This window comes from Agelaius tricolor, unplaced genomic scaffold, assembly GCF_023055355.1.
Source record: "Agelaius tricolor isolate 1412-34295 unplaced genomic scaffold, bAgeTri1.0.p SCAF_18, whole genome shotgun sequence".
Classification (NCBI taxonomy): domain Eukaryota; kingdom Metazoa; phylum Chordata; class Aves; order Passeriformes; family Icteridae; genus Agelaius; species Agelaius tricolor.
This window is the reverse complement of record NW_027269278.1, coordinates 11,770,908-11,789,913: the sequence shown is the minus strand read 5'-3', so window position 1 is coordinate 11,789,913 and position 19,006 is coordinate 11,770,908. Positions and strand designations below refer to the sequence as shown.

Genomic DNA, 19,006 nt, shown 5'->3' with positions numbered 1-19,006 from the left:
CTACCTCATCATTCAGAATAATCTTTCCCTTTTTATCCTTAACCCAAAGAATGGGAAAGCCAAATCAGAACATCAAACCAAGCAAGCAGAAATCATATACTGCCACAACTGATTGGGGCTGGGGTCCATAAGCCCTATTCATGAGCAGGGAGCAGGACTGCCTTGCTGTTATTTTTCTTCTATACCCTTCATTTGTATCCATAACATAGGGGTGGAAGGTAATAGCTGGACCCTTAGTCATAAAGGAGCAAGAATATTCAAGGATACCCAGGAAAATTCCTTGGCAGAAGACCAGCTTCCTGCAGGAAGTCATTGCCTGCAGCTTTCCAGAGAGGTCTAACACATGCAGATACAGTGAGAATCAGCCTTGGGTAGGTAGGGCTGTGGGCTGGCAGGGCCAGCAGGAGCACAAGAAGGGCTAATAGGATTCTGCAAGGTTAAAGAGTGAAGTGGTGAAAACAGCAGATGATCCCAGCAATGTAAAAGCTGAGTAAATAGACACATTATTTGAAGGGAATAAGCAGTATGGCATTTATCCTGGCCATATGGAAACAAATATAACTTGTTTTTTACCATAAAGGCCAGTCTTGATTTTTTAATTATTTAAAAATCCTTCTTCTATATTGTATTTATAGTATTCCTAAAGACTTTCAGGGTCTATCTCTCCAGTTGCAGATATTTAATATAAGATTGCAGGAAGCAATTTCAGTCTTATTAGCATATAGCCCTAACAATTTTTCCTGTGAAATGGCTGCTTAGAGTAATTTATTGGATCAGATGAAGATCTCTGACCGTGATTTGCCTCTACTGCTGGCACTTTTTCCATTTGGGTCCCTGCTGTCAACTGGAAACCAGGACTGCAACGCAACTCAGGCCGAGGTGCCCTAAGTTTGTCAGCCTCGTCTGTCTCTGGTCCTTTCCATACGGATGCACAGCCGGGACGGCGCAGCCCGCGGGACGCTGCCCCGGCTCCCGGGGGCTCCTGATCCCGGCGCGGGGCGTTTCTTTTCGCTTCCCCCCGCGTTCTGCCAACTCCCGTCGCCGCCGGCGGGCCCGTCCCGGAGCGGGGCGCGGCGCGGGGCGGGCGCTGCCGGCTGGGGCTGCCCGGAGCGCGGCGGGGGCGGCGCGGGGGCTGCCCCGGCGGGGCGGGCGGTCCCGTCCCCGCTCCCCGCGGCCGGGCTGCGCCGTGTGGCAGCGCCTCTGTCAATCAGCCTGACTTCACTCCGCACGCCCTGTGCTTCCAGTACTATACCCCCGCCGCCTCCTGGTGTCTCTGCTTCGCTGCGAGCCGGGAGCGCGGCCGCCACTGCCGCTGCGGCTGCGGCTGGGCGAATGCGCGGGCGGCGGGGCGCGGGGCAGCGCTGAGCGGAGCGGAGCAGCGCGGAGCGGGGCTGCCGCCTGGCCCGCCCCGGCTGCGGGCAGCCCGGGCGCCGGCCCCCGCGTCGGGCCGGGACCGCCGCGATGGACCCTCCCGCGGGCATCGCCTGCCTCCTGCTCTGCTGCGCGCTCGCCCTGCCCGCCGGCGCCCTGCGGCGCCCCGGGGACAGAGGTAGGTTCCGCCGGGACGCCTTCGGGGCTGCTCGCCCTGCCCCGCTGCCGGCGGCCGGTGCCCGCAGCCCGCCCGTCCCAAGTAGCGGCTCGCCGCCCCGCGGCTTTCGGCTCCCCTTGAACTTCTTCTGCGGCTACTTTTGCCGGGTTTCCAGTTGTTTCCTGCAAGCGGCAGGCGGGGACGGGGACCGGGCAGCCGCGCCGCCGGCGGGGAAGGGAGCCGGGAGCGCCCGGCAGTGACAGCGCTGCCCGCAGCCCCGCGCCGCCCGCTGCCTGCCCCAAGGAGCGGGCGAGCCCCGGCGGGCAGGGAGCGGTGCCTGGGGCTCCCCGTGCGGGCTGAAACACATGGCAGCTCCTCTGCCTCCTCCTCCTCCTCTTGCCCGGGCCATCTCCTCCGTCCGAAACTCCCGGGCTCCCCACTGAGACCGCTCCCCATCGCTGCCCGCGGCGTCCCCATCACCGCTCGACTCAAACCCGCCGCACCGGGGGTAGTTTGGGGACGTGCCTTTGCCTTGCAGGCTTACCACCTGCAAAGCCAGCCCCTACCCCTGCCCCTGCGAGCAGTCCCGAAGTGAATCAACGCCCTGTCTTCAGCGCTGGCCACCCGGGAAACCCCCAAAGTCCCCGAGGCGACCCGGTCACTAAATGGGCGTGCAGGAGTGCGGGGTCCGGGCTGGGTGGGCAAAGGGGAGCGGGACCTCGCTGCAGGGGCAGGAGTGCGGGGTCCTGGCAGGGTGGGGAGGCTCACTCTGCCGTCTGGTATTTTGAGGAAGAAATGGCAAGTTTGAGTGAACTCTGCACACTTCATGCAGGTGAGCCAAGTGCCTGCAAAGAGTGCAGTGTCCATCTGCCTTATGTAAGTGTCTGCTGTGCTAATGAATAATGGAATAAAAATCCCGCGGCATCAGGATATGTTTAGTTCTAGTATCTCTGTCCTCTCTTGCTTTCTCCCTGTAAAGATTCAATCCTGAGGAATATAGAGGAGTACAGCCTTGTCATCCCCACAAGCACCGATTCAGAGGGCAGGTTCCTATCCCACTTGGTGTCTGGACCGCCAAAAGCACGCTTCAGGAGAGCTGTGGAGGACTTGCAACATGAAGCAGCAAGTGAGCAGATATTTTACAATGTCACTGTTTTTGGAAGAGAGTTTCACTTCAGGTTGCGGCCAAACTCCAGACTCGTGGCCCCTGGAGCAACAGTTGAGTGGCAGGAGGACTCTGAGGAGACTCATATTGAACCTCTCTATGGGAATTGCCTCTATGTTGGGGATATCACTGATCTGCCAAACGCTTCTGTTGCTATCAGCAATTGCGATGGACTGGTAAGTTACTTTTGTTATTATATCAAAGATAATTATATTAATTTCCTACAGTCTTTAAATATAAAATGTGTGGACTGTCAGAAACTCACACCTCATATGGTAACTGTGAATGCAAATTAACTAATGTTCCCTTGTGTGGGAATAGCTGTGCTGCACCAAGCGCTGCTTTACAGACAGTGGCACTAGAAGTTTGAGCACATGCTCTGAGGTAGCTACTCTGGAACAGAGCAGCTGAAACCAGCATTTATGCTGATTTGTGGTAAAGAGTCTTGAGGGGTCTGATGCTCTAAACCAGAAGGTTAGGTGGCAAGTTCTCAGCATCCTCTTCCACTTCTCACAGCCTGCAAGGGTAAATGTTAGAAAGAGTTAATCCCAAATAATGGGCTGGACTACCTTGGAAATACATTTGATAGGTAAAATATGGTTTTGTCCTGGAAAATCTAAATTTATTCAGAGTCTGTTTTCTTGGATATTTCACTTGGTGAGTTTCATTGCCTAATCAAGTGATTGATGAAAAGTTGCAGAAGACTTTGAGTTTTATGAGCAAAACAGCCCCCTGTGATACATTTGTCAAAGCTGTGTGCTTTAAAACTGGCTGCAGCTTTCTGTTCTGGAGTGCATGTTCAGCACTCAGATTATCACTGTTTGTCCCTGACATCCTAAACTGTCACACTGTCATTTGAACAGTGATTACTGCACAGCAATTTGTTTAGTGAGAAAGGGGCTCTATTTTCCTTTATAATGACCAGTTTATCCAGCCCGTATTTCCTTGCTCTAGCCTTTAGAGTTTGTAATTTTGAGATTGCTTAATTGTAATGCATTCTGCCTCTGCATAAAGAACAAGTAGGAGTCAGTTGTATTTCTATTTATTTAGTCATAGGAAGTTGTTCATTTGCTGTGCCAAGAAGATGACATGTATGGAGATAGTATGTTGGCTATCTGAGAATGGAAGGGAATCAAATATTTTTCCCCTTAGTCTTTCCTTTCCTGTGGTTTCTCCTAGCCATGTGCATTCCTGTTTTGAGAAGCAGGTTTTAATGCTGCAGTTGTTTGATGTGGACAGCTGGCTGAGGGTAAGAGAAGCACCAGGACTGAGCAAGAAGAGCCATTCAGAGAGCAGAGTGTGAGCCTGCAGTTCTGCCTCGGGGGGGAAGCAAAAGTTCTGTGCTCTCCTTGTGTCTAGCACAGATCATTTTGTGTAAGGCAAATTTACTTGCTCAAGATTTACTTGCTCTTTACTTTTAAAACTGGGGCAGAGCAAAAGCTCTTCTTCCTTGTTCATCCGTGCTGAAAGGTGGAGGAAGATCTTGTTGATGGCTACTCCTCACCTTGTGTTCTCCTCAGCACAGGTGTTGACTGTAAGGGCGGGGGGGAGGCTTGTTCCTGCTTCCTTCCAGTGTTTGCCTGAATGTAGGCTCCTTATATTTAGACAAAAGAGTTATGATAAAACAGAACAGGAATTAAAGCCAAACTTTGGATGAGACTTTAAAGGTCCAAGGCCTCATGTTGCATGTAAAAATGACAAAGAACGAGAATGGTTTATAAAATGAAGGTATAAATGAAAGGCTTTATAAATTACTGCTTTTTTCACATTTGTTACGTCTCAAATGCAAAGGTGTGAAGCCAGGCCTCAATGCAATAATAAATGCACTCATAAAAGACTGGAATCCAGAAAACTACCAAAGAAATTGTAGTTTTTCAACCTGTATGCCCAACCTGCGTGCCTGCCTTTTCCAGTGTTCTTGTTTCCATTAGAATAAACTGGAGAGTTGGTCTGGGCTGGGAGGTGCCACATTCTAATCTGAATGATTTTCACATGGAATTACAATTACTGTGTTTATGCTGATATATTTGGAAATGGATTACTGCTTCCTCCTGGGTGTATCTACATGGTAGATGTAGAGATGTATGTGCAGAGATGTATTTTTTTTGCCCAGGTCACTGAAGCCTTCCTGCAGGAAGCATTGCCTCAGTACCTTTAGGCTGTAAAGATTTCCCTGAGATTGTGCAGTAAATCTGTTTTGGAACAACAAATTGAACTCCAGTCCCTTGGGTACCATGTTCCATCTCTACCCTTTCCCTCCATCTCAGTTTCTTTCTTTCTTGTGGGGTGAGTGTATAAAACAGATTATCAATAGAATTACACAAACTCAAAGGAATTATACCAATGTTTCTCCAGAAGCCACTGCTCTGTGGGCAGAAATAATAAGCAAGTAACCACAGAAGTTAATACTGCTTGTGATTGTCTCTCCCTTTATTTCTTGCTTTTTGCAAGGAGTATTGAAGATTCCTTGGAGCAATGTGTTGCCAGCAAGACATACTTAGAGACCACTGGGCTGGATGCTTTTCTTGGGTTTATTGACATTTGGAAGTGAATAAAGACATGGAGAAAGCTATTGTCAACTGTTTTTCTATGTCTGGTTTTTACTTCACACCTAGTTTTCTTCAGTTGGCCCAAGTATTTCCACCACATTTTCTAGGTTATTCTGGAGATGGGGATGGTGGATCTCTCTTACAACTGAGTTGTCAACAGACAAGTGTTAGAATTTTACATTATAAACTTGATTAATTTCATTCCTAGTATTTATTTTTGAAGTGCTTGCTTTTGAAGATGGTTTGACATCTTCTTGTGGTCTTCTGTCTTTTGCATCAGCAATAGGGGCTGAAACAACACTGGACTTGAAGTGTCCTACTTTGATTTTTTCATTGCAAACTTTTGTTGACTGAATCTGGTTTAAGTCAACAAATACATCTGCCACCCTGCCAACTTCTGATGTTATCTCCTTTGAACAGCCCTTTTGGTTTGCACTGCACTACCAACTATGTCTTATTTTTCAGTTACTGTCTTAGAAGAGTCTGGCTGGTGAAATTGGTATTGCCAAATAAGAAGTTGTTGGAAGGAATTTACATGAAAATAGTAGATTTGTGAAGGGACTTTTGAACTGTAGTATAAATGAAGAAGATCTGCTGCCCTGACTGAAGAGATACACATTAGTTTGGGTACTCACTGTTTTCTGTATCAGAATTCAACAGAAAATTTATTGATCCAGAAATCAAATATGAGGCAGATGAAGAGAACTTCTGAAGTATGCAATCTAGGTGTGTTGTCAGAGCTGAGGCAGGTCATTAAAAATTGTGGATGAAAAATCAAAGTTAAAGCTAATCAATAGATTTTTAACAGCTTTCTGAATTATGAATGTGATTTTTACCATATTAAAAAAAATACTGTGAAAGCTTTCCCACTTAAGATAAAAACACTTGGGACAACTTGTTATCATCTTGGTTGGCCTGACAGCATTCAAACTATTTCTCCACTGAGTGGGTAGAGCAAGCATGGTCAGCTCTCCATGGCCTGCAGGCTGTGGTAGAAGCCATTGTGCTTTGAGTATGTTCTTGGTCCTTGGCCAGATTCTTACTTGTGGATGAGGGAGCTGGCTGTCCTCTCCAAGGGTTGTGAAGGAGAATGGTTGAAGGCTGTAAAAAATGCTATAAAACAACAAAAAGTTAGGATTATGTTAATCCTTCCAGATTATTGCATAACTATGGGAACTGTCCTTCTTCACCTCAGCAGATGAACCTGCCATTGTAGAAGAACTCTTTACACATCTAGATTTTTGAGGCAGATGTGCCAAAAATGTCTTCTTCAGGCTGACAGGATGGCACCATCTGGTTGTGGAAATTCAGAGACATAAAAAGTCCCTCCCAGTCTCCTCATGACATTTGTAGTTTGTGAGCTAGAATGTGTACTTAGGAAAAACACAATATCAACAGCATATCTGAAGTGGATAATGAACACATGATTAACTTAGGCTGCAGTGCAGAGTCAGATGTACTGACAGGACTGAGAAGACTGAGGATCACTACTCCATGATGAACAATCAATGTGATCTGATTGCATCCACAGAAGCAAAGGAAGGAACATCAGTCTCAGTAACACATCATGGTGTCCTAGTTTGGCTCCATTAGTATAATCCTCTTCCTTTTTTAAAGCTAAAAGATCAGCTGTTGAAAAATTTCACAGTATTGTCACTAAATTGAAAAGTTATTAGAAGAATATATATAGAAACTGAGCTTTTCAAGCCATTTCTGCTTGTTTGTTTTCTAAATGAGCTGTAAGCATTACATGGCTGGGGGTACCAAGAGTGACACCTTACAAGTGCAGAGGACTTGTTTCTTCTTGTGATGAACCAGGCAGGGTTTGCTCTACAACGTTTCAGTCTTTCCTGTGCTCTTGCTAACCCTCCCAAACTGTTTTTGAGCAGCCTGCTGGCTGGCTGGCTGCTTGCCCAGGCTCTGTTTCTTCTAGAAATGCTTGGGACACCAGCAGTGCTTTTTCGACTCATGCCCAATGCTGCAGTATCTGTAGCCCTGGGCTCACCTGGGTGGGTTTGTGGTGATACCTTTCCCTTTCCTAACCAGTCATGGATCCTCAGGAGCTGGCTGGTGTCAATACAAGTGCACATCTGCCAGTTGTCCCAAGATGTTAAGTATTATTTATATTATGAGTATTTTCTTTCCTGTTTTAAAACAGAGAACTAAACTTTTTTCCTCAGTTTTTATTTTACAGGGTTGTATTCAATCTAATTTCTAAGGTGGAAATGTAGAATCTCATGTTCAGATCCAGTCAAAGGTGTTTCCTGAGAGCAATTACAGCTATCCATGTGAAATGCCCACCTTTCTCCCCTTCCTCCTGCCACTTTCCCTGCATTCCTAAAGGCATTTAGTCACTTTGTGAAGTCTAGCCTTGTTTAGTATAGTTCTTCTTCACTTTGAGCATGAGTTTGATCTCTTTGAAGTAAGTGAGTTTTAAGGTTATATTGTTGTGTACTGTCCTGACAGAGGTGTTTTCTTGGAACTGTCCACAGAGTTGAAGGTGAATCTAACTCACCTTAGATGGAGCATGTAATTTACCTTGGTAAGAGGGTGAAGGAGCTGCTCACAATGAATATACCAGGAGAAGGCAGACATGCTTATGTAACTGTGTTATTTTTCCTTTTAGACATCCATCTCCTGCTTTCATATGGATTTATAATTTAGTCGTGTTTCTTTTTGATCTGGTTTTTGGATTACACTGGTTTGTGATGTAGTAAAAAAGCAGAGCTCAAGGTAGCACAATATTATCTTCAAAGTCTGGTCAGGTCTAGTGCCTGACAGTTAAAACAGATGCATGCTACAAATAATTCCAGTAATTCCTTTTCTGTAAGCTAAATTCTTAGCATTTACAATATGATGGCATTGGATCCATTTTAAGGAGATATTTGGGCTCATATGATCTTTTAATTTGGGAGCATTTTCTCATTAAATTAAACCAAAATCAAACCAAAGTCACCATCTGCATGTTTTTTTTTTTTTCTTTCTCAATTTTTTAATGTAGTGGCAAAATTCACTGTGGGTTTTTTTCATAAGTAGAACTGTAATACAGTGGCAGAAGAAGTGCAAATAGGTTCTGTGACACAATATAGAACAAAATGTAAAAGCCATTCTCATTAAAGAAACAGCAGTCCTTCCTCTGCAGATGATCAGTGGGATCACCATTAACCCTTTTGCAAGGGCATTTTGAATTCAGCTGGGCTTTCCCCATGGCTAAGCCAAGCATGGATGTGAATTCTAGCACAATCAGAGCCTGACTGCACATCCCCATCTACACACATCATTTAAAAGACCTATGTTGCCTGGCAAAGCATTGGAGTTCTTTTGATGCCTGACACTCCAGCATGTCCATGTTTCCACAGGATAGAGCCTTTGATTTGTAACCCATTCTCTGGGTCTCTGCTGTTCATTTCCCTGGCCAGCACGAGCCGAGTTGGACAGTCCCTTCTGCTGTGTAAATTGCACAGGCTTTCCCTTTTAAAAGTTACAGTGTGAAAGATGAAGAGTGTAAACACTATGATTCAGCCTCTGACTGGAGTAAATTATCCTCTGCTGTCCTTAAAAGAGACTCTGTCATCAGTAAATACTGGTGTTTTTTTTCTTTGCATCTTCTGTGCCTGGATTATCTCACCTACATTTTATCTGAGAGCAGAGCAAGTAATTTCCTACATCATACAGGTGGACACCATCTGGACAGAGTATCCTCAGGCAATCAAAACTGGTATCTTTGTGGTATGTTGTAGGCCTTTGGATAAAATATAAGTATTTATGTCCTATTTGACCTTGTGTTGCATTGTCCTCATTGTAGTAGAGTCTCAGCTGTGCTATGCCCTTTGACCACACAAAAACTAATTTTCCAACCAGAATATTAAACTCTGTATATCCAAGGAAAGGGGCCTATAGTGTCTCCTACTTCCCATCTTGAAAGACCCAAATATAGGAACTAATTTTGATAAGGTCATAATTAATTTCTGGGGTAAGCAGAACATCTATTTTGAGAAGTCTGTCCCTCTTAGCTTCCAGAGGTGTGTCCCTCAAAAAGTGCTATTAGCTCAGTTACCTCCCAGCTTGCTGCTTCCTTGTAGTGTGGGGAGGCTGTTCCCTGAGAATTCAAGACTCCTGCAAATGGCATTGCCACATTTCAGGTTAGTTCTATGTTTACTTTTTGCTACAGAAGGTTAAAAAAAATTTTTTTTGGATCAACCAGAATTCCAGCTGTTGTATGGAGCAGGACCTTTTCTCCAGAGATCACACTAGTGTTTTATTCGACCTACTTCTGAGTACTTTTTATTTATGGTGACTGTTGCTTTGTAAGCAGGTCATGCCATTACTTAATGGCACACTAGGACATTTCTCATACTGGGTCTGATTAAAACAGAGCCAGGGAGCAAGTCTTGAGTGTCTTGCAGGGGGTTGCACAACCTTGCTCTGATGTGCACACCCTCCTTTTCGGATCACCTTGTCCCTTTATTGCTTTCTTTCTTCCAAAGTTTCAGTAAGTTCTCTAACACATCACATCTGGTTCCTTTAGCCCCTTTATCTGAGTGTGTTTTAAATTCATCTTTGTTTGCAGAGTCTTGACACAGCGGGTTCCCAGCTTTAATAGTCTGCAAATGAAAGGCCCACATTTCACACGCTATTTTCAGCACTGTTCTATTAAACTGTAACATTGAAAAGAAGAGTGTCCTCTTCAAGTGCAGGAGAGCACGTTGCTTCCTCATATCTAAATCACAGCTTCTGTTATAGATCTTCTCAGTTATTCCCAGGTCTCAAAACGTCTGGTACTTTCTTCAGATCTGGAGTTCTTGGAGTTGTAAGTGTGAACCTCAGCATTAATGTTTCTGCTTTTTCTTCTAAGTAACTGTTTTTTTGTTTAAAGAAAGAGTTTTAAAGTGTTTCCCTCAAGGAAAAGACAGAGTTACCAGTTCTCTTTCTTGAAGTCCCAAAAATCCCCTGGCCAGTGAAAATCATCCCAAGTATGTTGTTTTGAAGGTGTCATTTTACAGTACAGATGAGTTTCTCTTTACACCTTGTGTGTTTTGTCTTGTGTGTGCCTCTGTGAGACTTTGTGCACTGCTGTGGGTTCTGTGGGCTGGCTGCCCCCCAGGTGAGGGAGGTTCATTTACTGACCATGGTAACTTCAGTATCATTTTATCCTCTCTAATGCCATAGAGAGAACCTCCCCTCACCACTAATTTATACACTTGCTTTTCCCCCCACTTCATGCCCCTTGTGGGACTGTATCTACTGATCTGTTTGTTTCCAAATCTTTCCCTTGCTGAAATGGAAGTCCCATTTGTACAACTTGCTGTTACTTTTCGGTCTCGGCATCCCAAGTGTGTTGAAGTTTTTCAGTGTTAACCATCAAGTTTACATATTTTTTTATTCCTTTTAAATTGGCTTATGTAAAATTTAGTATTTTGCCTCTTTATTGCTGCATTTGTGACCCTTCTCTTCAAAATAAAGACACTACTAATTCCTCACTTTTGCAGCTTTCTGTGGAGAATTCAGAGGTTGGAATTGCCTAATGTCCCTGGTACTTTCTGACTCTTCCACCTGCAAAGTACAATGTTGCCACTTCTCTTTTGATGTGGTGAACTCTAAATACAGCTACTTTAACTTCTTTCCTACTGTCATTCCCTTTAACTTTTCCTATAGTTGCCACCTCTGTGTTTGAATTTCATTATATGGTCAGACTGCTTTTTCCCAGCATTTAACCTCTAGCCTTGTGGACCTCAGGGGACAAATTACAATCTATTTTCCACTGAAATTAAGTGAGAAGCCTACTAATCCTGTAATGAGAAAGTCAGTGGACATCACTGGTATCTGTGGGTAAGAAGAGCTCCTTCTACCTGTAACTAGATACAGCTAATTTATGCATTTAAGTTATTTCTCTTCACTAAGTGTGTGGACTATGGGTTGCTGTTATTACCCTGCAATGAAGGTGAATGATTTTTAACATTTTTTGAGGCAAGAAAGCTGGAAGGAAATACCTGGCATATGGTGAATATCTCATCTGTTTTTTGAAAAACATGAAATCAAAATATCTACCTGAGGTTTAGGGTAGCACAGAGCCACACCTTGATGTGAGTCTTAAAGCCTTTATTAGTGTGTTTTCTGATTTACCGCCACTGTAAGAATAATGAAGTGGATGTGTGGAGAAGAACCTGCATGGCTAATGAGCAGGCTGCCTAATGAACAGGCTGGCTAATGAGCAGGCTGGCTAATGAGCAGGCTGGCCAGCAGCTCTTTTCCTTTACCCCATCACTTACAATCCTGACAAGAAGCAGTCCATGAAATCCAGGGGACATTGAATTTTGTGAATGATACAGCAAATTTCTACAGGAGCCCTGAGTGCAGCTCTCTCAGCCTCTGCTGTGCCTGCTTCCCAAGGTTGTGGGCAGTCCCTCTCTCACTCCTCTTCCTCCCTCTGTGCCCTGGGGGCTGCAGCAGCAGCTTCCAGCATGTCCAGTGGAGCTCTGGACACGCATCAGCCCCCTCAGGCAAACCCATCCACCACCTTCACACCACACCCCCAGGATGGGCACTGCAGACTCAGGGCTACTCTTGCACAGTTTGGTCTGTGGGAGGGATTTCTCTTTCAAGTTTTGTTTCTGAACATGAGCTTTTTTGGCATGATTTAATGAGTATTGTAGAGTATAGGATGGAGAAAGTCAAAATAATACATCGAGTCCAACAGGAAAGAAAGGCTTACTTTCTTGGGAGTAAAACTGTTTCAAGAGCTAAGCATAGTAATGCACCATTTACATTTTAATTCAAATACAGTAAAAGGATTGAATTTAGAAAGGAAGAGGGGAAAGCACTTGCTGAATTTTTAGATTAGATGTTAGGAAAAACTTCTTCACCAAAAGGGCTGTCAAACCTTGGAACAGGCAGCTCAGGGAGGTACAGATGTGGCACCTGGGGCCATGGTTTAGTGTGGACTTAACATTCCTGTGTTAATGGTTGAACTTAAAGATCTTCTAAGTCTCTTCCAACCTAAATGATACCATGGTTCTTTGTTTCTCATTTCTCTGCTCTTTCCCCCATATGCAAAAGGCAGAACTAACATCCAGTACCTGCCCTAAGCAGCTGCATCTTGCATTTCTCCCCTGGTGAAGTGTGGGACTCCCAAGACTGGTACCAGGCTGGTGCCCATGGCCATCACATCATCTGCAGGGCATTCCTGTTCCCAGGACAGAGCCCACACTTTGGAAAAAGCCTACAGAAACCACAGAGATTAACCAAGGGTAGGTGGCAGCACAGGCTGTGGTTACTGTTTTTATAGTGGGTTTATTTGTTTTAAATCATGGCTTTTGGGTAAATCATGTTCATCCAACTCATATGCAGAAGAATATACTTCTTCATTTTTCAGAGTGCTAAAATTTCAAGGCTTTCCCCTTCCTCCAAGCAGAGGAGCTGTGGAAGGAATGTGAGAGATGTTGTTCAGAAGCATTCTGCAAACCAGAATGTACTTAAGAAACAATCTTTGGGAAATAAATCACTACCTGACCATGAAGACAGCTGAGCTGGGCTCAGTGAGAGTCTTCCATGTGCCAACACTCTCACGTGACAGGAGTTATAGTGGAAGATGACAGGCTTTGAAGCTTGCAAGGCTGAAAATGTCTAAAACTTTTTATATACCTAAATAGCTGGATGGAATGGTGTCTTTCAGACTTCAAAACACTCTCTGTAAAGCACCATGAACATACATAGGGTCACAATCTTTTTAATCAACAAAAAAGCCCCATCCCAAGTACCACAAGCAGAAATTTTATGCCACTTCTGTTCAATACCACTAGGTACCTCAGGGTTAAAGAAGGTTTAGAGATGAATTTGGATTGATTTCAGATTTATAACCAAGCTTGAAATCAGAGTTTTTGAATAGTTTTAGGTTTCATTGTAAAAATTGCAAATCCACCATTCATCAGTAAACCAAAATATTTAATTCCCAAATAAGTGCTAAGAGGTGTCTGTCAATATTAAATTTGTTTGCAAAGTTACAGCACGTTAAGGCTGACATAAGCAGCAAGTGTAAAAATGGGATTAATCAAAGGATGATTTATTCTTCTTTCAGAGTAATATGAAACTCAGTCTGGATAAGCAATAGACAAGCAAAGAAAGACAAGACCATTTACAAGATGTTTTGAATTAATTTAATCTCCTCAGTAGGAGAGTGCAATGAATTTCTGTGAAAATAAAGTGCTTAGTTCACTGCAGTCAAATTAAGCCCAACAGTAATCATACACATCTTATAAAATAGAATAAAAATGCTGAATCTATGAAAATACAGTGTAAGCTTGCATTTATCTAAACAGAAAATCACACAGAAAAAAACCAGATTTCTGTCAATGTTTGTGTCATGATCCACCATCATTTTGCATAAGGTCCCATGGCAAGTAAGTGTTTTTTGGGTCTGTTCCAAAGCTGCTGAAGTGAATGTGTTTAGTTTCACTGGCTCCATTTGGCTTTTTGTGGACAGGTTGATTAGCAGAGTATTTGGGACAAAAAGCAGGCCATGGAGTATTCCACATCGTAACCTTGTCTTTCACCTTGTTCTCTGTCCCCTGGTGCAGTGGTGCTGGGGAGGGAGGTGAGTGTGAGCAGCTCAAGTGCAGCTTTTCCCATGGCTGTTTATATCCCGTGTGCTGCAGGGAACAGGACAGAACTGTGTGCCTCTAACCCTGAAATAGCTCTGCTGAACCTTCTTCCCCTTCTGCCTCACACCACATCCCCACCACAGAAGAGGTGATGCATTAAGTAAGGGGGAGGGATCAGGAGAAACCCTCCAGTCCATGCCAGGAGGATGAGGCAATTCCAGCTGCCTTGAATTTGCAGGCTCATTCTGACAGTTTTTCTGTCTCCATATTCCTATGAAGATGAGGCCAGAAAGGAGAAAGATTTTCCTGCTGACACTGCCTCTCTGCTTCTGCACTGCTGGGGGTGTGGTGGTGGGAAGAGCTTTCTCTGCCTAAGATGTTAGTTTTGACCTCAATAAAACTAGCATCACTTGCAAAAAACCCCACCCAAATGCCAAATACAATCCGCCAACAAAAAAAAAAAAACAAAACAAAAAGAAGTCACAAGAGAGAACAACATGAAAAAAAACCACTAATTGCACATCTGTTCAACAGACTTTTGTGATAACTCAGCAACAGCTAATTGAAACTCCTAGATCATAAATATGCTTTCAGCCAAACTGGAGTTTACTTTCCCTGATGCTATCTCCTTTCAACTCCCCATTGCACTCTGAGGTTCTGGTGGTCAGGATTCCAACAATCTGTCACTAGATGGGAAAATTAGAAGTTGGGTCCATTGAATTATAATGAGCCAAACCTCTGTTAATCTGCATCATCATATCTCCACGGATTTCTGGGAGCTCTGTCACTTTGCATTAGCTGAGGACCTGGCCTTATGTAATTAGATGTTTTCACACTCATGTGGAGATATGCCCTCCTCTGACAGTCTGGGTTACAGGCTCCCATGGTTTGAAAAGAGATACACTCCTTCTTGGGAGCCAGCAGGACACACAAGATCTGTGAATGTGTATATGTTTTCATGAGATTTCACTAAGTAAAGTATTTAGGGTTTGTTTTTTGGAAATGGCAAAGTTCACTGGAAAGGGAGACTGGGAATCCCAGGACCTTTGAAGGGTCCTTGGTCTCAAATGGGCAGATGGGTTAAAGACACAGCTCCAGGCACTGCTTCTTGTCACACAAAGCTCACTGAGGGCCTTGTGGCTCCCTGCCTCTGGATTGCCATTCTGACATAATTTTTGTGACATTTTTGTGTTATTATGCAAGCCTGTAGAAATCATGACAAGAGTAGGAAAACTGTTGAATGAATGCAATGCTAGGGATGTGAAATTCATCCGTGATGGATATACTTAGGTCTTTGAAGGATTTAGCAGCTTCTGGCAATTTTGGGTTCCTTTTGGGTGATTTGAAGAGGTGTTTGCTTTTACTTGTGGGTTTAAGGACTATTTGTGCTTAGGTAACACTTTTATAGTGCAATTCCAGAATGAACTCCATGCAGTCTTTAACCCAAGGTTATAATTTTTGGAGTATGGAATCACTGCTTACAAATTCCACAGCAGATTCTAGCTATCCCACTGTAGGAATGCATTGTTTTTTTCCCTTTTCATTTTATATTTGTTTATATTAAGACCACTTTTCACTGACGTCAGAGACCTATCAGGTCAAATCTAATCCTCTATATCTCACGGTGTGCTGGCTAGATTAGCCCTAATACTTGTGTTTTCTACTCTGAGTGGAGGCAGCTTTCACCTTGTAATGATGTCCTTCCTGGAACTGGTTCTAGGGGATGGTTGAGCCTGTAGGTTCTCAGCCTTCACCTTCACAGAGCCAAGGACCTTGTCAGCATCCCTCTTTGCTGAGGAATGTGGAGCAAATGGCCATCTTTGAAATGGCTGCCAAGAGCTGGTGAATTTGCTCCACCACAGCGAATGGGTTTGAATTCCAAAGCTGCACAGATTGTTTGGAAGTCTACCTCCCTCCCCTCTGGCTGCTGCTGGGCTGCTGGGCAGTTCTGCTCTCCTTTTCATGAGCTGGAAAGACTTCCTTCACTGGGGAAAAATGCACTGTGGTTCCTGTGGAGAAGTGCAGTGCTCAGAGCTGTGAGATGACTGCCTCTGTGTGGGATTTGGGGGAGAGGAAGGGATGTGTCAGAGAGAAGGCCAAAAGAAAGAGCAGAGGCCAAAAGAAAGAACAGTTGGAGACATCTGATCAGTGTCAGCAGGGCAAGATGCTGAGCACTGGCACTGGAGTGCTGGGGTAGTGGGAATAGCTTGTGAGTGGCCCATGCAGCAGGAAAGAGCAGAAAACTCTGTATTTCCTGGCAATTCACAACAGAATCCTTGCTCAGTGAATATTCTCCTTTAGTGAGTAGCTCTAGAAGGGACAATGAAGGAAGAAGTGATGTTCTCATTTATCCTCAGTGTAAATTTGGAGGGCAGGGCTGGAATCTGACTCCATGGAGAGCAAAGGGAGGTTCCTGCACCTCCCAACCCAGTGCAGGTGTCAGTACAGGGTGAGTCAGGGCTGCCCAGGGGCACTGGGTAATGGGAGCAGGGAGCTGGAGATAGGTGCCCCCATCACCAGCGTGTCCTGGTGTGCTGCAGGACAGTCCCCTCCAGAGCTGCTGTGACTGATTCCATGGGAAGGGTCACAGCTCCAGCCCAGAAGGGACTGAATCACCTTTCATCCTTGCCCTGAATTTTCTTCTTTCTCTGTTAACATTCTGTCAAAGTTGTTTTCAAGGAAATTTTCCCACAGCCTATTGTGCTGCCAGGTTGGAGTAGTGTGAAATGCAAAAAACACATTGAAACCAATAGCACAAGTTTGGGTTTTTTGTTTGGGCTTTTGAGAATTTAAAATCCTGTGGCTCTGCTGCTGAGTCAGCATTGGTTGGATGTGATTTCAGAATGTGATTTCTGTGGTCAAACTTTACACAGAACTTTGATGTTTAATGTGCCAGTCAATTAAAGCAGGGCGTTATGCTAGAAATGATGTGGTGGCTTTGTATGGCTTGCTTGGTATTTCCAAAATGGGTAAAAAGTATCAGGAGAAGGTTTAATCTCCCTGTTTACATAGTGTCATTTTGCTTGCTTTGTGGCTCATTGCTCTCTGCAGTGACTGGGGTATAGTCTAAGAGCAGGAAGCCTCCTCTCTCCTCTGTGTGACAAAAATAGCTGGTGCTCTCTCCTGCTGGTTTGATTAAAGTGGTTATGGAGGTTCAGCTGTGCTGCACTAGAACTGAGGGCTCTGCTGAGCTGAGCTCCCCTCAGCTGGGCCCTGGCTGTCCTGGTGCCACCTGCTCAGGTGGGGATGTCTCTGTCCAAACAGCCTTAGTGGCTGAAGGACATTGGTGAATTTTTCTGCAGAGCAGCCCAACAGAGCCAGTGTTGGTGGAGCCAGAGAAAGAACAAGAGTTTGGGGCAGGAGCTTTTAAACAGTTCTGTTGCCAGGTCTGTCCTCCCAGGCTGAATCCTCCTGTCCTTGCACAGCACAGGAGCCCCCGGAAAAGCTTCAGGAAGGCCTCACCCTCTGCCATGGGAAGGTTTTTCACAGTGAAGCTCTGCACACTTTTAGATGCCTTCTGAAGCTTTAATCACACTGGCAAAAAAAGAGCTGTCCAGCTGGTTTTGTAAGGTATTCAATAATGAGATTTACTTTAAAGCAGGTAAAAACCTTAGGAAGGTTTTAAGATTGTACTTTAAAGTGTAAGCTTGGTATATCTGTTCTTTTCCTAGGGGTGTTTTATTTGATTCTGGTATTAAACCAGGAGTTGGTCCAAAGCCCGTTAACATAAATGAAAAGAGTTTTATTGACTTTGATGGGATTTGGATCATGCTGCACTAATTAAATAGTAAAGTATCCATTAGTAGTGAAGAAAACAGAAGAGAGGAGAGCCAAATACTGTTGTGATGAGCCCTGTGAAACTGAGTGAACTGCAGCCAAAGTCTCAGCATCTTTACAGATGTGCTTTTCCATATTTCTCTGCCTCAGTTCTTCTGACACAAATACATGGTGGATTTTTAAGAGAACTGAATTTATAAAGATCTTTACATTTATCCTGCCTATTTACAAGTTATCATAGACATGTAGTCAATAAATATTACCTTATTCAAGGTAATAATAAGAAAAAAAAGGGAAGTGAGGTTTGACAGAAGAAAAAGTTATTCTTTAAACAACATTGAAATTGGGTACTAATAATTTGCATTTACTTTGTCTGAGTATTCTTGTAAGATTCTTAAGGAACACAGATTTACTAGATTCCAATGAAAAGAGAAACAGCTTTTCACTGTTATTGATGCTGTAAGTAGAAGGTAAAGTGAAAGTTAATATCTTATGTGTCTGGAAGATCTGCATAAAAAGTGGGTTTTACTTAAAAAATAAAATTAAAAAAGGCTGTTCTGGAACTGGCCAAAACCCAACCATATACAGACAGCTTAAAAATACAGTAATAAATGAATTTATATGGGCTGCTGGATGGATGTTAAAAGGATCTGGCATTTAAAACTCAGAAATGCTGTTCCTCATTCCTCTTGCTGTGACCCACTGTGCCTGGGTGGCAGCAGTGGCCCTTGAATTCAGTAGCCTACAGCCTGCTGAGACAGGAGGTCTGCACTCATAAAAAGCATTTACAGGAATTTCCCTGTGACAGTGGGATGGTTGGAAAACACCCCTGGTTTGAAACAAGCTGGATGTGTTGGGATTCAGCTGTAACCATGTAAGCTGAGGCTTTGAGGACATGAGGAGCCCATCTGTGTTTGGCTGTCAGTTCTCCTTAGGTGTCTTTGACAACACAACCCTAAACAAGATGTTTTCTAAAAACAACTTGCTGGCATTGTTTGTCTGCTGCTGCATTTACTGAAGGACAGTGCTCTTAAGCCAGTTCACAAGGTTTTTTTCCATTTCAGATGCTTGTCATAAGATTTCCTAGCACCCCCTCTCTTAAACTTAGCAAAAAAGAGGTTTTCCCACCTTCACTACTCAGGTATTTATGAAGAAATGATGTCTGTAATTTGGTTTAGATTTTTACTGAAGTTATCAGCCAGAAGTGTTGATCATGCCATGCTGATACCATGACCCCATCTTCTGTGTTTATAAGTATATCTTGGCCTTCTTCTTGCAAAAATCATGAGGTCTTGTCAGCTGCAGCTGCAGTTTGGAGTGTAATTTAGGTTGAATTGTAGATTAGTCCATTTTTCAATTCTGTGATGGCAGAAATGCCCAAACAAATAAA

At 44.0% G+C, this 19,006-nt stretch overlaps 1 protein-coding gene across 1 annotated transcript in view; it reads left to right on the top strand.

The window, feature by feature from the left end:
* Positions 1–1,240: 1,240 nt before the first annotated feature.
* Positions 1,241–19,006, top strand: part of ADAMTS2 (ADAM metallopeptidase with thrombospondin type 1 motif 2) — a 174,833-nt gene continuing 157,067 nt past the window's right edge. Inside the window, exons 1-2 of the mRNA XM_071443303.1 lie at positions 1,241–1,549; positions 2,508–2,869. Of these exons, the coding sequence (XP_071299404.1) occupies positions 1,462–1,549; positions 2,508–2,869 (450 nt within the window). The 5' untranslated portion in view covers positions 1,241–1,461. The remainder of the gene's footprint in view (positions 1,550–2,507; positions 2,870–19,006) is intronic.